Raw genomic sequence first — 21,018 nt, forward strand, 5'->3', positions numbered from 1 at the left:
CAAATAAACCTACCATTAAAATTATAGACTGATAATTTCTTCGTCAGTGGGCAAACGTACAAATCAGCAGGGGATCAAATACTTTTTTCCTTCACTGTATGTGTTGTGTAATAGTAATGGTTATATACATGCCTTTGTTAATCTACTGCTGAATGGTGGTTGTCTTCTGCTGTGTCAGTCCTGGGGGTTGTTGGACCATTCTTCACCACACTGGTCAGTGCGGTTTGGTGAAAGTGCAGTGCAGGACCAGTCAAAATATCACTCGCCACCGATGTTAGATGTCACCTGGAACTGAACACAGACCTCATAAGTGCAGTGTGTTAACTATTGCACCACGAATTCTCATGTGTGTTAAATAATGTATTTGATAGATCATTATCAGTCCACCGCTGAAGGCCTTTCCATGCCGGTGAATTTCGCGGGAGTTGTTTGACCATATTTCACCATGCCGGTCAATGAAGGTTCGTGTTATATACGATATTGTAAATATGCTTTGTGTTGAAGAAATGTCTTGATTTTGTCCGTCTCATTTTCCCCAACTAGACAGCTCTGGATGCATACAGCTTCCTGGTGTTTGCAGCAGTATGTTTGGGAGCTGCGATATTTCTCTACTTCGTGCTGCCGGAGACCAAAAAGAGGACCTTTATGGAGATCAGCCGCTCATTTGACAAGTTGAACAAAGTACAAGCAAGCATACTAGCTTTGGAGAAAAGAGAGTCTGTTAATGTTGTCTCTGCAGAATTCAAAACCATCCAGTCCCAGAATTTAGTAACCCATATGTAATATATATCAGCTACGGTCATTCTACTGCTGGATGAAGGCCTCCCCACGCTGCCGCCACCTCTCACGATTCTGTGATGTTATTATGCACCCAGCACCCGCATGGAAATTGATTTAATTGCTCCACCTAAAAAAAAGAATGTGTGTATACTTAGACTTCTTCTTGTTTCTTCTTCAAGCTGTCGTGAAAATAACAGGCGTGGAAGAAATGCTTTCCATATACAGTACAAATGAGTGCTACTTGTGTTAAAGACACTTTTCTGGAAGCTTTTAGAAAGACACCATGACATTTCAAAATAAGTGGAATTTTTTGAGAAAATTATTTGAAAAGTAATTAAGCCGTTACTTGTATTTTGTGTAAAAATGTGTGGCTTGCGTGTGGAAATTAGATGAGACAGGCCTTTTGATTTACACATTGCAAATGTTTAAACGTGCTCAGTTTAATTTTGCTCATTCCAGTTTTTAATGCATTTGGCCCACATTTTCTGCACGTACTTAAGGCCCTTTATTTTGGCTGCGTATGCTTGAATAAGGGTTGCACCTTATCTAATGTGGTTCTGAATTGCGCAAACGTTGATGCAAAGTGTATTATTTTGTGGAGCATCATACATCGCTGACATCATGAGCACATTAAGGTATCAAATCATTGTTCACCATGGGGTACTTAACATGGGTTTTTCTTTCCTAATACAAGATAATCGTAATTGCCTCATAAACAACAGGAAAGAGTGATTAATGCTTCAACGGAAAGACAAGCTCTCTTCCCCAGGAGTATTCACACACTTTCTTTTTCAGGTTTATATTATTCAGCAGGCTAGTTAATAATACTTAATTACATCTGAACGAGATTGTTTTTATAAACCCTGTCCATTGTTTGGTAGAGAAGATAAAGTGTACTATAATTGTATATTTATCAGATTTGTTTAATGTTTTGTGCTGTATTGGTATACACATAATTAATATTTTTTTTATTAAAAAAACATGTTGATGTTGGATCAACAATATACAGCTATATTTGTAGTGCCGTTTACAAAATTCTATACAGTATGTGGCCTTATTAGTCTTATCGTAATTTGTTGCTGCTCATACCATGGCTCAATACCACCTTAGATGCTATATTTAGAAGCCAAATTGTATTGAGATACAATTTGTCCATCGCCACTAGATGGCTCTCTTGTTAGCCAAGTGAAAATTGCTGTCTTCAGTTTCTTTTTCTTAGCCACGTCAAATAATTCCTTTACATTTCTGTAAGGAGATGATGTATTCATGTTGAACTGTGTTACTCATAGGGGTTTTTTTAACGTACATTTAAAAAAAATGTATTCCAATTATGCTATGGGCATCATGCCACGTGAAGCTGCATCCATTCGAAAATCTCACCGATCAGTGGGTCTTTTTCTTTTATTATTTCCCTTCTACGTGACTTTACCGAAATAACCAAGAAGATGGGTCTTATGATGTCGCAATATGGTCTGCAGAGATATTTCATGAGAAAAAATGTTTCTAATTACTTTTTTGTATCCTATACACAGGAGGGAGTGCACTTTTTCACATGCTGTCCTACGACATTCAAACCGATGTGTTTACTGTTCATAGTGGGAATTTTGCTAAATTTAAATGCCACATTTTAAGTGGTGTTTTGTGTGTGTATAGTCATTAGTGACCAGGCTAACAACCGGTCAGCTCGCTACACTTGAGAACCCGGTTTAATCACAGGTAGCTGAAACCCCGATCTGAAGTCCAGGATCTCAGTAGTGCCACCCAGCCCCCTTCCTTGTTAGAGCTTTTAAAAAAAATATTAATGAAATTTGATGTGCACAGGGAACATTTTTGAGAGTAAATGCACATGACACTGCTAACCTATGATATTCACACAATGTATAGCACGCAGTGTACATGTTTGTCAAAAAGCGAAACGAAAAATGATAAAAACGACAAAAGTTTTATAGATGTATTTTTTTTTATTTTCGGCCGACATGTTTTGATCATTTCAATTTTGAGCAGTTGTCACAAATGCATATTTTAGTAACTTTACAAAAAGATCAACAGTGGATGTTTTTGTGATATATATGAATAATGTGATCCTACTTTTAAGGAGAAAAAAATCCCGGACATGATTGGGATATGAATGTGATTGAGATAATAACAATTATGTTGTCTGCCTGTAACTTTCCCATTGCTGGGAAAACATCTCCCCCCCTCCCCTGCAATTTTTTTGGCTTGGTTGTTCTTGCCCAGAGCAGCTTGATAAAGCTATCTTGATTTAAAGTTTTCGTGACTGCAGGGATTCATATTCTTGGTTATTTCGGTAAAGTCACGTAGAAGGGAAACAATAAAATAATACAAATATAAAACAATAAAATTCTCACGGTGTGGTTTTCACACCTGATGATGATTGCTTGTGTTGCAGTCGAAACGTCGTGAGAATTTTTTTTATATTTTTATTTTATTGTTTCCATTCTACGTGACTTTACCGAAAGAACCAAGAATATAAAAAGCTATCTTGGTATAAATACATGCAACAGCCGACTGGTAGTGTCCCATTGCTCTTCTTATCAACGTATGGTCACGTGTGTGATAGCGTCAATTGATTTTCGGCATCACAGATGCACGGATAATTTTAGACAAACGGTTAACCCACTCGAGATCGATTTCACGTGAAGTTATACTCTATTTGGGACGCTCGACAAGGAAAAATAACTATCCTTTTTTAATGTTAGGATAAACTGTGGTAGCACATGACCATTTGCAACAGACATGGGAAATATTGGCATAAATATGGCAACATTGTGAAGATTCAAGTGTGTGCAGCACTCAATCATGTCTGAAGCAAAGAAAGTAAAATGCTGATAAACTGACCGTAACCCATTGAACAAAGAATAGTGCATCTGTAAGCAGATTCTTGTTTGTAGCAATGGGATTGCCATGCAACCTTTAAATGCGGCATTTCCCGCGATGGAAATGCACTCCATGGTTTCCTTGGGTTTGTGGATATTTACGTGCTTTAAAATGGCTCCTAAACCACCACCAATTTCGGTGTCACTGTCTTTTGTATCAAGCTGCTCGGAAAAGGTCATTTATTCAGTGGTAGGGTAGCTTACTGTAAGCGTGTGACATTCTAAAAGTAGCCATTGAAGTTGTCCTGCGGTGATGTTTTATGATGTGAGTATAGTTTTTTTTATTCTTTCACTCTGAATGTAACTCAATTTTACTTTATTTCCACTTCTATCGGAAAGTGGTCGCTGACTTCCAATGCCTGAAAGCAAAACAGTTTGTTACAGTTAATCACGAGAAGAGAGTAATGTGTTTCTGTTTGTGTGAGATAATGATTCAGTCGTGTTATGCAGTCATATGCCACTGTGTTTGGAATGTAATTAAGCGACCATGGTGCAGTTTAAAAATGTTGGCAGGCTTATGAGATGTTGGACCTTTCTCTGCACACCCGTCTGGATGATAATGGCTTCGCAAATAGATTTTCTCACTGCTCTATGTGGGCTAATTATTTACTGTGTGCAAACATGTGATTGCTGCTAATCTACCACCTGTCATGGATGGCTGTTGTACCGCAGTGGCATGAAGTCAATTGCACGTTAGATTGCGTGTACTGTATTTAAAAAAGCCACGTTCTATTAACATATCCTTTCTATGAGTAGTTTATCAGATGTTTCAGTGATCTCTTTACGTATGTCCTTTTTGGGAAAAATGCAGAGATGTAACAATGAATGGGTCTGAGCAGTCTCAATTTATACTATTTGGTTCTATTGGGTAAAGTCACGTAGGTGAAAATAAAATAACAAAAAATAACAAAAAATCACGACGTTTCGGCCACAACACAAGCGGCCTTCATCAGGTGAAGGGACGAGACTGTCTGGAGGACAGCGCTGGAGTGAGAGAAGCCACGCTTAGATCACGACCTTTACGCTTGTGATCGCGGCATCTTTTGAGGAAGGTCAGCGTCTCGATGAGCTGTGACTTCTTGTCCCGTTGTCTGTTAAAAGCTCTAACAGATAGGTGAAAGCCCTAGAACAGTCTCAATTTGTCTCTTAGCTTTCCTTCAATGTGTGCAGTGCTGTGTTATGCATCTTAGCGCAGCTACACGCAGGCGTTTGTTTGCTCACCTTAGTTTTCTAACTTTGTTCAAATTTAATACACATTTACGTGAAGGCGAAATAGAGTAACATCAATTTGACGCCATTTTTGGTTATTCAAACATTTCCACGTTTAATAGCAGATTAGCATCAGACAAGGTGCACATATCATTGTCAAGAGCTCCCAAGGTGACTTACCCATCACTACTGAACTATACAAGCCCTTCGCCATGTATGCACTGATATGTCGATAAAAGGTTGTGCTTTTTGTGTGTTGTCTGAGGTCATGCCTCTTAGTGCAAGGAGATGTGGAAATGAGTAACGCAATACAAATAAGCACTTTGTCACAGAGATTGCTTGTCAGTCAGGCTTGCAGTGGTGAGGCACGTCCATGATTTTTCACATCTTGTGCAACCTTTTTTCACTCCTCCAATAATTCGAATGGTTATATTCAACTTTCAACAGATGTCAGACTTGCAAAGTGATGTTTTGCCCACAGTTCGCAGTTCACAGCCCTGAGCCAGCGGTGAAACAGTGGTGGAAGTTCCACATTTTGCTGTGGTTGCACCCGAGTCAAGAGCCGCATGGCTCACAGGGTTATACCTAATAAATTAAACTGAAAAAAAAAACTGAAAACATTCCTGCGGCGGGTAGGTGAGTTGATTTCCACACAAAGTGGTTCTCATTTGATCGATCTCAAGAGGTATGATGGGCTGAGTCAACCTCCAAACGGGGATATGAACTCGCAAATCGCGAGCCGTTCGCTCTACGGCTGAGCCGCCACCTGGCCAGTTTAAAACAAAAAAAAAACTGGAAATAGCTGAGTAGCACATCGCGGCTGGAAGAATGCAGGGCATTAATATTCTTGTGTTCGGTCTGGTCATTGTGTAGATGTTTTGTGTAATATATATTTAGAAGTGGATGGCTTTTGTGATGCATCAGTATTTGTTTTACCTCTGTCTCAGAAAGTCCATACGCTGCTTGGAAGTTGAAGGGCTTAGCCGACCCAGGCACAACTGCTCTGTAGAGTGGTTCACCTTTAACCACGATTCTGCCCAGCGTACAAGTTTTAATTGAGTGCATTGGTTACGCTGAATATCCCGATGGACATGTAAAGCCGTAACACGTAATTCAACACACTTTGGCAGGATGAACAGTGCAGCGTAAATGTTAGTATCGTTTAAAAGAAGCTACAAAAAAAACGTTTAAAATCGAAACGTGTCATGGTGCTGTAAGTAATATATAAATTTGAAGGAAACTGAGGATGTGATTTATTTATGGTATTAAGTATGTTGTGAGCACAATGATTGTGAAACACATTTAAATATGCTTTAATTGAAGCTCGTGAATGATTTTGATGTATTGGTATATTTTTTTCTTCTACGTTTACCTCTTAGGGATATCATTTAAAAGTCCAGTACATCTTAGTAGGGTGCACTTTGTTGGGTAAAGTGTGGGTACTCCCACAACTTCCTGGAGGTGTGGACAGCATGGAAGAGTAGGCCAATTACCCTCCAGAGGGGACCTCTACATCTCCCTCTAGTGGAGGTCTGTTATGCCAGCAGTGGTGTAAGCAAGAAATTATGGGGTTGCACCTCTACCTTTAAACAAATATATATATTTTTTTGCGTCTTGGATAAAAATAAATATATGATGTAATGTTTGCGGCTGACTACATTAATGTGCACAAGCAAGCTGCACGGTAATATGATTATCTTGTGACCATATAAATGAATGCCCAAAATACCCGATTAATATCGCCTTCATTCTCCGCCCGTGCACACGGTGAATACGATATTCACAGAGGCGGAAGTTTGCATTCGTAAATTGTGCGCTGTTGCCCCATGATAGCACCAGTGGCCATTTGTTCAATCTTTTGTTCAAGGTGGAGAACAAGAACCAACGTGTAAAAGGTTTAAGTGTTCTTCCTTTAAGAGTGACATCATATACCATTTTTATTAGACATTCAGTGTGACATCTGCCTGAAACGCTAAGTGTTCCTGAGGCATGCTTTTATACGCATTTGTCTAAACAAGCATCACTTTTGATTTAAAGCTTTCGTGACTGCAGTAATTCATATTCTTAGCTCTTTCGGCAAAGTCACGTTGAAGGGAAACAATAAAATAATAAAATATATATAAAACAATAAAAATTCTCACGACGTTTCGACCATAACACAAACGGTAGTCATCAGGTGTGTGATGACGACCGTTTGTGTTATTGTCGAAACGTCGTGAGAATTTGTATTGTTTTATATATATTTTATTATTTTATTGTTTCCCTTCAACGTGACTTTACCGAAAGAGCTAAGAATAAGCATCACTTTGTTCTAGTTAACAGTGTTTGTGTGTTTTATAGCATATTCTTTGGGTCTTTCGGTACAGTCGCGTAGGACAATTTTTTTTTACAAAAAACTACGACGTTTCGATCGCAACACAAGCAATCGTCATCAGGACAAAAAAATAGGGAAAAAGCTGCTGAAGCAGGCTGTTTTAAAGGTTTGAAATGGGTGTAGCCCAAGGGTCATACACGAAGTGGGCTAGTGATGTTAAAGTGAGAAACCTTTAAAACAGCCTGCTTCAGCAGGCTTTCCCCCTCCTTTTTCCTCCCGATGACGATTGCTTGTGTTACGATCGAATCGTAGTTTTTTTGTAAAAAAAAAATTGTTCTACGTGACTTTAACGAAAGACCCAAGGAATAGGAATCCCTGCAGTCACGAAGGCTTGATGTCATGTTTTATAGCGTTGCCACAATTTCACATTTCAATGTTGATCTGCGTTATGAAAACCAGTGTTGAAGTAAAACCAGAGTATATTTCGTAATATTCAGCGTTTTAAATTTGTAAAATCAAGGTTGGTCACCAGTTGCTAAAACCACACAAACCGTGTATCAAAAGTCGTTTTACAACCACTCACTTCTACAACATGAAGACCGTATGCTAAATGCATTTTTAAATATTGACAATTCATGTGTTTGTTTTAAACCACACAGACTAATAAATATATTTTTTTACTTTGAGCAAACTCAAATTTTGTCTCAACCAAACTATTTTTTTCTAACAATGTAGCAGCAATAGATTTTGGATTTGTAAGCAGCATATTTGTGACATCTCCAAATGTTGTTTGGGGAGGGTTGACAATTTCAAGGGCAGAGGTTGGGAAGTGGGGTAGGAGGGTCATACAATGCAAAGTAAAAACAGGAATGTCTTAAACCTGGAATTAAACAAATGTCCTGTAATTGCATAAGAAAAACTAAATATGTAGTGATTGTTCTATGTGAGCGCCTGCGTATTGCCATTTGCAGTGCATTTGAGTGTATTTTTAGCACTTTCTGTCTATGGAATAAAATCTTTAATGAAAGATAACAAAACATATGGATTCGATCTTCATTTGGCAGTGTGGGTTCGAAAGCCATGGATTGTGACAAGTAAGTAATCTGGCACACCATGTACCGTGGTGCTTGTAATTGCTCACCTGTCATACGCGCATCTGGTGTTCGTGTTGACTGTGGTGTCTGTTTCGTCGCCAATCAGCCAGTGGAAGCCTTCCTCCATCCTGATTCGAATTTGACTCCACTTCTTCCGTGTCACGTACGTGCAGCCAGCATTAAAATCTCCCAGAAATATCATGTTCTGTGGCAAAACAATTGCACAAGTTACTGATCATAAACTTGTATTTTGTTTGACAGAAGCAAGTTAAGGCATTTTGTTAAATTTAATGATGGGTAGTGGGTATATTTCGTCGAGTGTAGTAGCTTTTTGTAACCGCTGTAGCAACAGTGCTCACAACTGCTGGCCCGTAATTTCTCGCCGCGTGCTTTGACACCATTGAACCGGGACGTTGCCAAGCTGCCAGCACCATCATTGGTGTTGGCCTGCCTCCAAAAGGCACATGTATTGACCGTGACGGCGTTTTAGGGGGCCTGGACATACACTGCACTCGCTTGACCTGAAATCTGTCTTCCACAAATTATAAAGTATAATTTCCTTTACCTCTGCTTTCCAGCGGTTCTTAACATCCATGTAAACATCGTAGAGCTCGTCCAACTCCTTTACGGAGGCCTCAGGGGTCGTGTGTTGTGGGATCAATATGAACTCTTTAATATCTGCATGGTACAAAGAAACACATTGGCCAAAGGCAAAAGTCTTTGCTGAAGAAGGAAAAATATATATAATATTTCAGTTATTTAAAAAATATAATTTAGGAAGTTTACAGAACAATTAAACCGTCACTGCAAACAGGTGACAGAAAAAAGGAGGCCCGTCATTTGTTGGGATGAAATTTTAAATCCTTAAATTTATACTCAAATGTCTAAATATAAGGCACGTAACGATGCATTGATGAAAATCAATTATACATGCATCGAATCGTGCATCATGTGGCAATTGATCATTTTTACGTGGTGATATTGCATTGTCAGTGGTGTATGAGTAACAAAAACAGAACTCAACATTTTTTGATTTAAAGCTTTCGTGACTGCAGTAATTCATCTTCTTAGCTCTTTCGGTAAAGTCACGTTGAAGGGAAATAATAAAATAATAAAATATATAAAACAATAAAAAATTCTCACGACGTTTCGACCATAACAAACGGTCATTATCAGGTGTGAAAAAACCAACGGCAAGAAACATTTGAAAGAAGTGTCGGTTATCATTTATTTATTTATTTTAAAACGGTGTTCGTATTTATTCATAAAAGGTGTATTTATTTATTTATAAAAAAAACGTTAGCGCCACACGCAGCGATTTGGCAGTTTATTTAGAAGGACGAGTCCATCTATGTTCTGAAAAGAGGAGGGGGGAGACGAAAAATTAATGTATGCTGTCTGAAAGCCACCGTAAGCGTGAACAATCAATTAAGACCTGAAATCGTTTATCAAATCCTTCCAATGATTGCTAAGCCAGAATCCATTTTCTCGGTTGAAATTGTCTCTGTGCTTATATATGTGGATAGCCTCATGAACGAATCTCTCATGGTAGCCAGATGGCTTACAAAGAACATCTGTCTTGGAGAAGTCAATGTCATGTGAGCCTACTGAATTATAACAATGATCTGCCACGGCCGAGGTGTTGGTCCTACCGTGTTTAAGGTCTGCTTTGTGTTCACGAATGCGGTCCGAGACATGGCGTTTGGTTTCTCCAATGTAACTACTACCACAGAGGCAACTTAGTACACCAAGCTCTTAAGGCTAATGGTTACTCCGACTATACAATCCTCAAAGCTATCACTCAAACCATGAAGAAGGACCCTCTTGAGGAGCCTTTCAAAACCATCACTTTACCCCACATTGCGGGGATCACAAAAAAGATCTCCAAAATCTTGAATAAACACAAGATCCAGGTCCGTTTCAACACATTACATAAAATCCGTGATCTGGTTCCGTCTGTAAAAGATGTGATTCCGGACATACAGTACCCTGGTGTCTACAAACTAAGTTGCCTCTGTGGTAGTAGTTACATTGGAGAAACCAAACGCCATGTCTCGGACCGCATTCGTGAACACAAAGCAGACCTTAAACACGGTAGAACCAACACCTCGGCCGTGGCAGATCATTGTTATAATTCAGTAGGCTCACATGACATTGACTTCTCCAAGACAATTTCAACCGAGAAGATGGATTCTGGCTTAGCAATCATTGGAAGGATTTGATAAACCATTTCAGGTCTTAATTCGTTGTTCCCACTTACGGTGGCTTTCAGACAGCATACATTAATTTTTCGTCTCCCCCCTCCTCTTTTCAGAACATAGATGGACTAGTCCTTCTAAATAAACTGCCAAATCGCTGCGCGTGGCGCTAACGTTTTTTATAAATAAATAAACCGTTTAAAAATAAATAAATTTATGCAAACCGACACTTCTTTCAAATGTTTCTTGCCGTTGGTTTTCACACCTGATGATGACCGTTTGTGTTATGGTCGAAACGTCGTGACAATTTTTATTGTTTCATATATATCTTATTATTTTATTGTTTCCCTTCAACGTGACTTTACCGAAAGAGCTAAGAATAAGAACTCAACATGTTCGTCAATAACACACCACATCATGTGCTATAGCACGTGCAATGAAGAAGGGTCATTGCCTGAAACGTCGCCTCATTTTTCTTTTTAAGGACACTTATTGAAGAATAACATTTTTATTACATTATATTATCTTCCTCATAGCTGTTTTACATTCAACGTATACCGTGCCTCATATGCAGTACATCTCAAATTATGTTATCGTGTTACATTTGAGCTTATGGAGCAAATTTCCGTATTAACAATAAACAACGCAAATAAAATGGTAAAATTATTTCCAAAAAACGTGATAATTTAATTGTAACCTCAGTTCATCAAATTGTTGTGGGTGGTCGGTGTGGGGTGGAGGTGGGAGGGCGGTGAGGGTATCAGGGGATGAGGTGATCGGTGAATTGTTGCATGGCCTCAATAGAACAGAAAAGCTTTTTTGTGAATCTTTAATACGAACCTGTCGTGGGTGAGCTAAATTTGACAACAAATGGCTCTCTGGAAAAGGCATCCACATCTCCGACCTGCTCATCCATATACTGGTATCTGTCCAACACACTCACCATGGTTTGTCTAAAAAAGAAAAAGGCACAATTACCTTACAACGAACAATGTTTACCATGCATATTATTCCTTCCAATAGACAAATATTGTCACGCATATTGAGGCAGAAATTTCAATTCATATTAAATGCCAACATTGAAGACAGTCTTAATTTTCACCTGGCATCTTGGCATAATACAATTTATTTTATTCTTTTGGCAAAAGAAAAATATATTTTGCCAATGGTTTTCTATTCTTTGTTCTTTTATCTCATTCGCACTTGAAAAGCAATGTGCTCTCAGTAAATAAAGCAATTGTCCTCATGTCATTGCATTGGCTGAAATCACACCGCATGCAATTGTGCACATACCAAATTAGCACGTGCATAGAATTACATTTTTCTTCCGTGCAATTTCTTGTCAAACTAAAAATGTTGGAGAAAATGATTTACCTATCTGGAGGGCTTCATATTATCATTGCTACTTAAAATGCAAATGTGTTCTATATTTGTCATAAATGAAATATGCACCAGCCATTTCCCCTCCATAAATGTGTGGAAAGATGTCTGTGCACCAAGCGCAAGAAGGGTACCTGTAGATAAAGGCGTACTGCTCCTTGTAGGACTTTCTTCCTAAGCGATCGCTGATGATGTAGGTGTAAGGCTTTCGTCTATCTCCTCTGGGGAGCATAGGAAATAACAAGCGTTGCGAACGAGCAACACAAATCGGTCGAAATATTAGAAAAGGTTAGTACACTAGTTTTTTTTATTAGTGTCGAGTTCAGCGCTCCTGTAAGTTGTCGTTCTTCTGACGTACCAGATTTATTTTGTTCCATATGGTTTGGTGAATATGAATAGTATGGGTGTGATGGGTTAGTGGAGATTTCAGTTTGCGGATGCCCATTATAGTTGTATACTATGCAATATTTTAAATGATGAATTTCTTTAAGTTATTGATTTAACTGTAAAACATGCTTTACACTTGTTTCACGATATTTTTTGTATGTTCCTGTATTTGCCTGATATAAAAAAACACACCATTTGCGAAGTTGTAATCATACCAGTGCTTAAAATTCTCAAATTTGTAAAAGCTATGAAGAAATTTGCAAGACTGTCCTGTGCAGAAAATATAGTTTGTATGATGATGGAAGAACAACACGAAGACATCTAAGAAGTAAAATAAAATTAACCGAAGATGAAGTAAAAAAACATTCACAGCTGCTACCACACACCTCTTAGTAAGCTTCACATTTTATTATTGTGCAAAATATTTAAGGTTATGAAAAGCATTTACTTGGGCTAAATGCCAATGAATTCTGAGGCACACATTATCACTGATATTTCCATGCATAGAGAAATTGTAGGCAATCTGGATGGAAAATATATTACTTTAAATATATCACTTTGCACCTACATTATTAAGAAATACATGCAATGTTTTAAAAGCACACAAGTGGGTTTTAGAAACAGTGGGAATGTGTTAACACGCTTTTTGTGGCATTTTAAATGTACAAATAACGGGTTTTTGTTTTTAAATGACAGTTCTAGATGGAAACAATGCTATTCCTTTTAATAACCATCTAATTGTGACCACAAGGGTTATACAAATAATGTAGGACAATGCTATTTTAAATCACATATACACTGCAAAATGTACGGTAATTTGTTTTCGCTCAAATGTGTATGATATACAATGGCCAAAAGTGCAAGTAAAAAAAATACTCGATGGGTAGAGATTTGTGCTTTTCTGCAACCACAGCTAATATTGAAATACAGTACGCAGAAGAGGTTTGCTGTCAATACCTGCTCGGGAACCTGCTTGTATGTGAATAATATGCAGTTTTTCACACATGGGTGGGTGCCTTCTTTATTCAAAGCAAGTACTAGTTTTTGAACAATATATTACTTGGTCCTTTCGTAGCAAGGTAACTTGGCAAAGTAATACATTTCTACTGAGATTTAAGAACAATGTAGCGAAATAGTGTATTTTTCACCTCACATGACATTTGTAAGAAATTCATTTTTGCAATGGATTTTTTTTTACATATTTTGCAGTATTGCACTGATGGGGTTTGAGCAGCACTGCGTGCTACAACCAACAAAAGCATCGGAGAGCTCGTAACATCTTGTTTGAGAAGGATAATTTTAACCTTGAATTGCTACGTTAAATAATTAATTTATGAAGCACATATCGCTAATTCAATTATTACAGTCACAAATAATGTCTCTTAAACGTACCTGTTAAGTTCATTTACCAGCGACACTAATGATGATCCGGTGGAATCTTTCACTTCCATCACGAGCATGATGTCACATCGAGAAGTAACCTGAGCATAATAAAACCAAATGTTAAACATTGACACGTGTGTGTTTGTATTGCTGCAATGTATACGGTGAAGGAAAAAGTATTTGATCCCCTGCTGATTTTGTACGTTTGCCCACTGACAAAGAAATGATCAGTCTATAATTTTAATGGTAGGTTTATTTGAACAGTGAGAGACAGAATAACAAGAAAAAAATCCAGAAAAACGCATTTCAAAAATGTTATAAATTGATTTGCATTTAAATGAGGGAAATAAGTACTTGACCCCTCTGCAAAACATGACTTAGTACTTGGTGGCAAAACCCTTGTTGGCAATCACAGAGGTCAGACGTTTCTTGTAGTTGGCCACCAGGTTTGCAAACATCTCTGGAGGGATTTTGTCCCACTCCTCTTTGCAGATCTTCTTCAAGTCATTAAGGTTTCCAGGCTGACGTTTGGCAACTCGAACCTTCAGCTCCCTCCACATATTTTCTATGGGATTAAGGTCTGGAGACTGGTTAGGCCACTCCAGGACTTTAATGTGCTTCTTCTTGGGCCACTCCTTTGTTGCCTTGGCCGTGTGTTTGGGTCAGTGTCATGCTGGAATACCCATCTACGACCCATTTTCAATTCCCATGGCTGAGGGAAGGAGGTTCTCACCCAAGATTTGACGGTACATGGCCCCCTCCATCGTCCCTTTGATGCGGTGAAGTTGTCCTGTCCACCTCCATATTTGACGGTGGGGATGATGTTCTTGGGGTCATAGGCAGCATTCGTCCTCCTCCAAACACGGCGAGTTGAGTTGATGCCAAAGAGCTCAATTTTGGTCTCATCTGACCACAACACTTTCACCCAGTTGTCCTCTGAATCATTCAGATGTCCATTGGCAAACTTCAGACAGGCATGTATATGTGCTTTCTTGAGCAGGGGGACCTTGCGGGCGCTGCAGGATTTCAGTCCTTCACGGCGTAGTGTGTTACCAATTGTTGTCTTGGTGACTATGATCCCAGCTGCCTTGAGATCATTGACAAGATCCTCCCGTGTAGTTCTGGGCTGATTCCTCACCGTTCTCATGATCATTGCAACTCCACGAGGTGAGATCTTGCATGAAGCCCCAGGCCGATGGAGATTGACAGTTCTTTTGTGTTTCTCCCATTTGCGAATAATCGCACCAACTGTTGTCACCTTCTCACCAAGCTGCTTGGCAATGGTCTTGTAGCCCATTCCAGCCTTGTGTAGGTCTACAATCTTGTCCCTGACATCCTTGGAGAGCTCTTTGGTCTTGGCCATGGTGGAGAGTTGGGAATCTGATTGATTGATTGCTTCTGTGGACAGGTGTCTTTTATACAGGTAACAAGCTGAGATCAGGGGCACTTCCTTTAAGAGTGTGTTCCTAATCTCAGCTCGTTACCTGTAAAAAAGACACCTGGGAGCCAGAAATCTTTCTGATTGAGAGGGGGTCAAATACTTATTTCCCTCATTAAAATGCAAATCAATTTATAACATTTTTGACATGCGTTTTTCTGGATTTTTTGTTGTTATTCTGTATCTCACTGTTCAAATAAACCAACCGTTAAAATAATAGACTGATCATTTTTTTGTCAGTGGGCAAACGTACAAAATCAGCAGGGGATCAAATACTTTTTTCCCTCACTGTACTACTGCTTTAATACAGTCTTGCACAGCTCACCTTAGTAATGATAGCCATGATATGTCCTTTAGCAGCCTTCGTTTCTCCAAACGATTGTATGTTGAAAGAACATATTTTTAGTGCATTAACTGCACAGGAACAAACTGCTAGCAGTAGCAGCAGGCTCAACAGAGACCGCATTTTTAGATTGAAATCTGCCAATATGCACAGAATTTATAAATGTATCCCAGAGCGAAGTGTGCATGTGTCGACTCTCAAGCTCATCTGTTGCTTTAAACTGGTTTGGGAACGTTTAAATAGGGAATCGACACCCAGTGGCCGTATACCTCTTTGAATGTTGTGCTTTTTATACACTGTGGGTAAAGAGATCTCTGGGATTAACATTCTCAACCTCTGAGCTTTTGCTCTCAACCTTTACATACCATAGATAACATCCCTCAACGTTGTTTACAATGTGTCGGTCTCTGCAAATGTTTTTCTCGAACAACGGCCAGTTTAAAATATTGGTGCGCTTTTCAGTTCTGTTACCTGCCAAAATCTTAAAGAAAAAGAAAGTTCAAACAAGAAATGCATTTTCAAACTGCAATCTTCCGGTGCTAATAACATAACTGATATATATTTTACAAAATATGTTGTGTAGCTAATACATCATCATAGTTCACCTCATGATTATGCATACAGTACATAGGGTTGTACCTCGTGTTATTCAATATGAAGTCCGACGTTTGGCGCCAAGTGGCGACAGCTTCTTCAAGAATTCAGTTAAATCAGGAATCCAGGTCCTGAAGAAGTTCCCAGCACATGGATTGAAAGGTCACGCACGATGCCAAACAACACGCGGTACAACCCGAACACACATCGGAGAGCTCGACAGAACAACTCTTCGACATCTGCTGCCGGTGGTAGCGCATTCGCTGCTCGTTGCAGAGTTTCACGGTCCTAATCCAGGGCTGCTCGCATGATGTCTCTGCGTGTAATTGAGATCACATTCTGTGGACGTGAGATGCCCTGGTGCCATTCGCAAGATTCGACCATTGTGTGCTGGCGTCGAGATCCTAATTTGCCATATTTGAAAATGGCAAATGACTCAATTGGGGCTATTGTGAAAAACAGACTAATGCCTCAAGTCACTCTTGCAATTGGTGAAACAAAATAAAGCTTGGAACTTGATACAATAAAATGTTTATCCTCGTGTAGCGTCGGAAACGCGTGTGCACACACCGCCTGTATCCACTTACCTGCCTGTTCGCCTGTATCCACTTACCTGCCTGTTCGCCTGTATCCACTTACCTGCCTGTTCGCCTGTATCCACTTACCTGCCTGTTCGCCTGTATCCACTTACCTGCCTGTTCGCCTGTATCCACTTACCTGCCTGTTCGCCTGTATCCACTTACCTGCCTGTTCGCCTGTATCCACTTACCTGCCTGTTCGCCTGTATCCACTTACCTGCCTGTTCGCCTGTATCCACTTACCTGCCTGTTCGCCTGTATCCACTTACCTGCCTGTTCGCCTGTATCCACTTACCTGCCTGTTCGCCTGTATCCACTTACCTGCCTGTTCGCCTGTATCCACTTACCTGCCTATTCGCCTGTATCCACTTACCTGCAGTTGCAGCCAGAGGTCTGTAGGGTGTGCTAGCCTGGACAAGGTAAGCGAGAGAGCCGGACCCCAGGGAGGCTGGGTTCCCCTCCCCTACCCCAGGTGGGGGGCTGGGGGGGGGGGGCCTTCCAGGATCCTCTGGAAGGTTCCAGAAAGGGGGCGGTACCAGAGGCGGAGGTATCCCCTGGAGGTGTACAGAAGGGGCACCCCGAGCACAGCTCAGGGCAGTGCTACGAAGACTGAAGACAGCGAGACTAGGACCCTGGGACCTCGAGCCCACTGCCCTTACAAGGGCCGGGTTGAGCTGGGACCAGTGGTCGAGACCCGTACCTTGGCTGGGTCGGGTCAGGATAGCCTCCCCTAGGGCATCGATAGCCGGAGGGCTAAGAGTTGAGTTGCCAAGTATAAGTCACGTTAGCCCGGAGGCTGTACCTCCCTAGATAGGGGATGTTAAGGGAGTTGTATGTTAGTTATGAATAAACCGTGTTGCCTCTACGACGTCTCCATCTCCATAAGAACTCACTATACTCGCAACCATACATAGAGACGTATGGCAAAGCAGTTCACACTGAAAGTGACTGTGTGAGAACAGGACTCGTTTTAACGTGACACAGAATAGAAGATAGAAGGTACAGTGTTTTAGGTTTAAGGCGGTATTTATGAGAGGCACGGTGGGGGTAGTAGTGAAACTATGCGATATGCAGCATTGTTGAAAACGTGGATTTGCTATTTCATTAAGAATCAATTGTAAAAGATAAAAAACGATCCAGGCTTTGCCGAGGCAATATCAGGAAAGCCTTTGGGGTTTCTGTCCCAAATTGACCTGACGTTCATTGTTTAATAGTGTTGTGAAACCATGTTTCATTCGTCATCATTGGTATAAGCCATGATGTATCCATTGCTGTAATGAAGACCACACCAAGTTGTCGCCATCCCCCGTGGTCTCGTGATGCCACCGTTTATTCATCACCTGTACACGAGCCAATCTCATTACTTCATCTTATGGATGGTAATCATCTCAGCTGTATACAGTACTCTCGTTTGACTGCCATATAATTGCCATTTTGATCGTTGGCTATCATCCCATCTCTAAATGAAGGCTGTACCTCCTTAGGTATCAAGAAGATCTGTGTGTAGGTTACGCTGAGTCCGGAGGCTGTACCTCCTTAGAGTATCGGGTGAGGGGACCGTATACCCCTCTGTATGTTAAGGACTGTATAAGAAAGGAATAACAATAAACAGAGTGTGCCTCCTAAGAAGTGTATTCGTCTTTACAACACTACACATGTAAATTTTGACTTAAAGCTTTCGTGACTGCCGGGACTTCATATTCTTGGTTCTTTCGGTAAAGTCACGTAAAAGGGAAACAATAAAATAATACAAATATAAAACAATAAAATTCTCACGACGTTTCGACTGCAACACAAGCAATCATCATCAGGTGTGTAAACCACAACAATAAAATTTGAATTTTTTCTTGTATACAGTACTCTCGTTTGACTGCCATTTAATTGCCATTTTTGATCGTTGGCTATCATCCCATCTCTAAATATGTCCTGCTCAAGTCCACACGTGATGATGATGATTGCTTGTGTTTCAGTCGAAACGTCGTGAGAATTTTATTGTTAAATATTTTTATTATTTTATTGTTTCCCTTCTACGTGACTTTACCGAAAGAACCAGGAATACTACACATGTACTTGATTTCCTTTCCCTTAGTGTAATTTCAAGCATACTATTTAAGAAAATCTAATATTTGACACTTGTTTTTATTCACTATCATATGATAGAACAGCCAATAATTGTTAAATGCTATCGAGGCTTTATCTGAATGTAACAGTGACAGCTAAGGTGAAGGTGTATTATTTGCTCATGCCATCGCTGGCAGAAGGGCCTCTGTTAGAAACGGCTCATTAGAGCGCCTCTATATTATATTTGACCAGATGTATAAGCCACATAACTCGTGTATCTGGTCAGATGCCTTGGAAGAGGGTCGAGTAGCCATGCCCTACCCCACGACACATGACCTGCTGATCAACTACCTGTGATGTATCCACAGTTGGATTTAATAAACCTGCCCTCTGTTTCAAATGCCATGGCAGAGATACAATGTGAGCTGCCATCTTCTGAATTGCAAGGCCAGTGTACTCAATTAAACGACTTACTACTATAAATTTTGATTTAAAGCTTTCGTGACTGCAGTAATTCATATTCTTAGCTCTTTCGGTAAAGTCACGTTGAAGGGAAACAATAAAATCATAAAATATAAAATATATATAAAACAATAATATTTCGAATTAAAGCTTTCGTGACTGCAAGGATTCATCTTCTTTGGTTCTTTCGGTAAAGTCACGTAGAATGAGAATAACATAATAAATTAATAAAATAAAATAACACAATGAAATTCTCACGACGTTTCGGCCACAACACAAGCGGCCTTCATCAGGTGAGACAGTCTGGTCCCTTCACCTGATGAAGGCCGCTTGTGTTGTGGTCGAAACGTCGTGAGCATTTTATTGTTATTTTATTTTATGAATTTATTATTTTATTCTCATTCTACGTGACTTTACCGAAAGAACCAAAGAAGAACAATAATATTGTTTTATATATATTTTATTATTGCATTGTTTCCCTTCAACGTGACTTTACCGAAAGAGCTAAGAATATGACTTACTACTATATTTTTTTATTTTACCAGGTAAGGCCCACTCTGCTGCATAGCCCTTTTTCAGAAGCGACTTGGCCACTAATGGTGGCTCGACGAAGTGGCCTCTCATGTGGATTTTTTTGTTATAGCAGCCAAATACTCTGAACGCGTGTTGATTCTAAATGTGGAGGGGAAAAAAACCAGAGGACCTGGAGGAAAATCCACTTGACCATGGGGAGAGAGAACACGCAAACTCCAAATAAACAGGCGTCAGGGTCGGGATCAAAACCCCGTCCTTACGTACACAAGGCCAGGTAGTTAACATCTCGCCACCACGGCGCGCATTTGCACGGTTACCGCATATTTGATCCCCTGCTGATTTTGTACGTTTGCCCACTGACAAAGAAATGATCAGTCTATAATTTTAATGGTAGGTTTATTTGAACAGTGAGAGACAGAATAACAACAACAAAATCCAGAAAAACGCATGTCAAAAATGTTTTACATTGACATGCATTTTAATGAGGGAAAGAAGTATTTGACCCCTCTGTAAAACATGACTTAGTACTTGGTGGCAAAGCCCTTGTTGGCAATCACAGAGGTCAGACGTTTATTGTAGTTGGCCACCAGGTTTGCACACATCTCAGGAGGGATTTTGTGAGAACCTCCTTCCCTCAGCCAGGGCATTGAAAATGGGTTGTGGATGGGAATTTCAGCATGACAATGACCCAAAACACACGGCCAAGGCAACAAAGGAGTGGCTCAAGAAGAAGCACATTAAGGTCCTGGAGTGGCCTAGCCAATCTCCAGACCTTAATCCCATAGAAAATCTGTCGAAGAGTTGTTCTGTCGAGGCGTTTCTTGTAGTTGGCCACCAGGTTTGCACACATCTCAGGAGGGATTTTGTCCCACTCCTCTTTGCAGATCTTCTCCAAGTCATTAAGGTTTCGAGGCTGACGTTTGGCAACTCGAACCTTTAGCTCCCTCCACAGATTTTCTATGGGATTAAGGTCTGGAGACTGGCTAGGCCACTCCAGGACCTTAATGTGCTTCTTCTTGAGCCACTCTTTTGTTGCCTTGGCCGTGTGTTTTGGGTCATTGTCATGCTGGAATACCCATCCACGACCCATTTTCAATGCCCTGGCTGAGGGAAGGAGGTTCTCACCCAAGATTTGACGGTCCATGCCCCGTCCATCGTCCCTTTGATGCGGTGAAGTTGTCCTGTCCCCTTAGCAGAAAAACACCCCCAAAGCATAATGTTTCCACCTCCATGTTTGATGGTGGGGATGGTGTTCTTGGGGTCATAGGCAGCATTCCTCCTCCTCCAAACACGGCGAGTTGAGTTGATGCCAAAGAGCTTCATTTTGGTCTCATCTGACCACAACACTTTCACCCAGTTGCCCTTT

General features: G+C 40.2%; 2 protein-coding genes across 5 annotated transcripts in view; one reads left to right on the forward strand and one right to left on the reverse strand.

Moving 5' to 3' along the window:
* The window catches only part of SLC2A9 (solute carrier family 2 member 9), a 79,133-nt gene extending 76,085 nt beyond the window's left edge, over positions 1 to 3,048 (forward strand). For all 3 annotated transcript variants that reach the window (XM_076065860.1, XM_076065859.1, XM_076065861.1), the window contains one exon: positions 544 to 3,048. In XM_076065860.1, coding sequence (XP_075921975.1) covers positions 544 to 783 — 240 coding nt within the window. In that variant the 3' untranslated portion in view covers positions 784 to 3,048. The remainder of the gene's footprint in view (positions 1 to 543) is intronic.
* DNASE1L3 (deoxyribonuclease 1L3) lies at positions 2,722 to 16,085 on the reverse strand. 2 transcript variants are annotated; one of them, XM_076065862.1, is made up of 8 exons: positions 16,063 to 16,085; positions 13,652 to 13,740; positions 12,007 to 12,093; positions 11,333 to 11,445; positions 8,860 to 8,972; positions 8,342 to 8,499; positions 5,823 to 5,919; positions 2,722 to 4,036 (listed from the first exon to the last, which is right to left on the reverse strand). In XM_076065862.1, exons 2-8 carry the CDS (start codon positions 13,717 to 13,719, stop codon positions 3,989 to 3,991), a joined length of 684 nt encoding a protein of 227 aa, XP_075921977.1. In that variant the 5' UTR covers positions 13,720 to 13,740; positions 16,063 to 16,085; the 3' UTR covers positions 2,722 to 3,988. The 2 variants fall into 2 exon arrangements, with proteins under 2 accessions (XP_075921977.1, XP_032806563.1); XM_032950672.2 differs by lacking the exon at positions 16,063 to 16,085 and adding an exon at positions 15,406 to 15,695.
* Between the last annotated feature and the right edge of the window lie 4,933 nt (positions 16,086 to 21,018).

The sequence above is a fragment of the Petromyzon marinus genome, chromosome 9 (genome assembly GCF_048934315.1).
Source record: "Petromyzon marinus isolate PM22_M1 ecotype Great Lakes invasive population chromosome 9, UKy_Petmar_22M1.pri1.0, whole genome shotgun sequence".
Classification (NCBI taxonomy): Eukaryota; Metazoa; Chordata; class Hyperoartia; order Petromyzontiformes; family Petromyzontidae; genus Petromyzon; species Petromyzon marinus.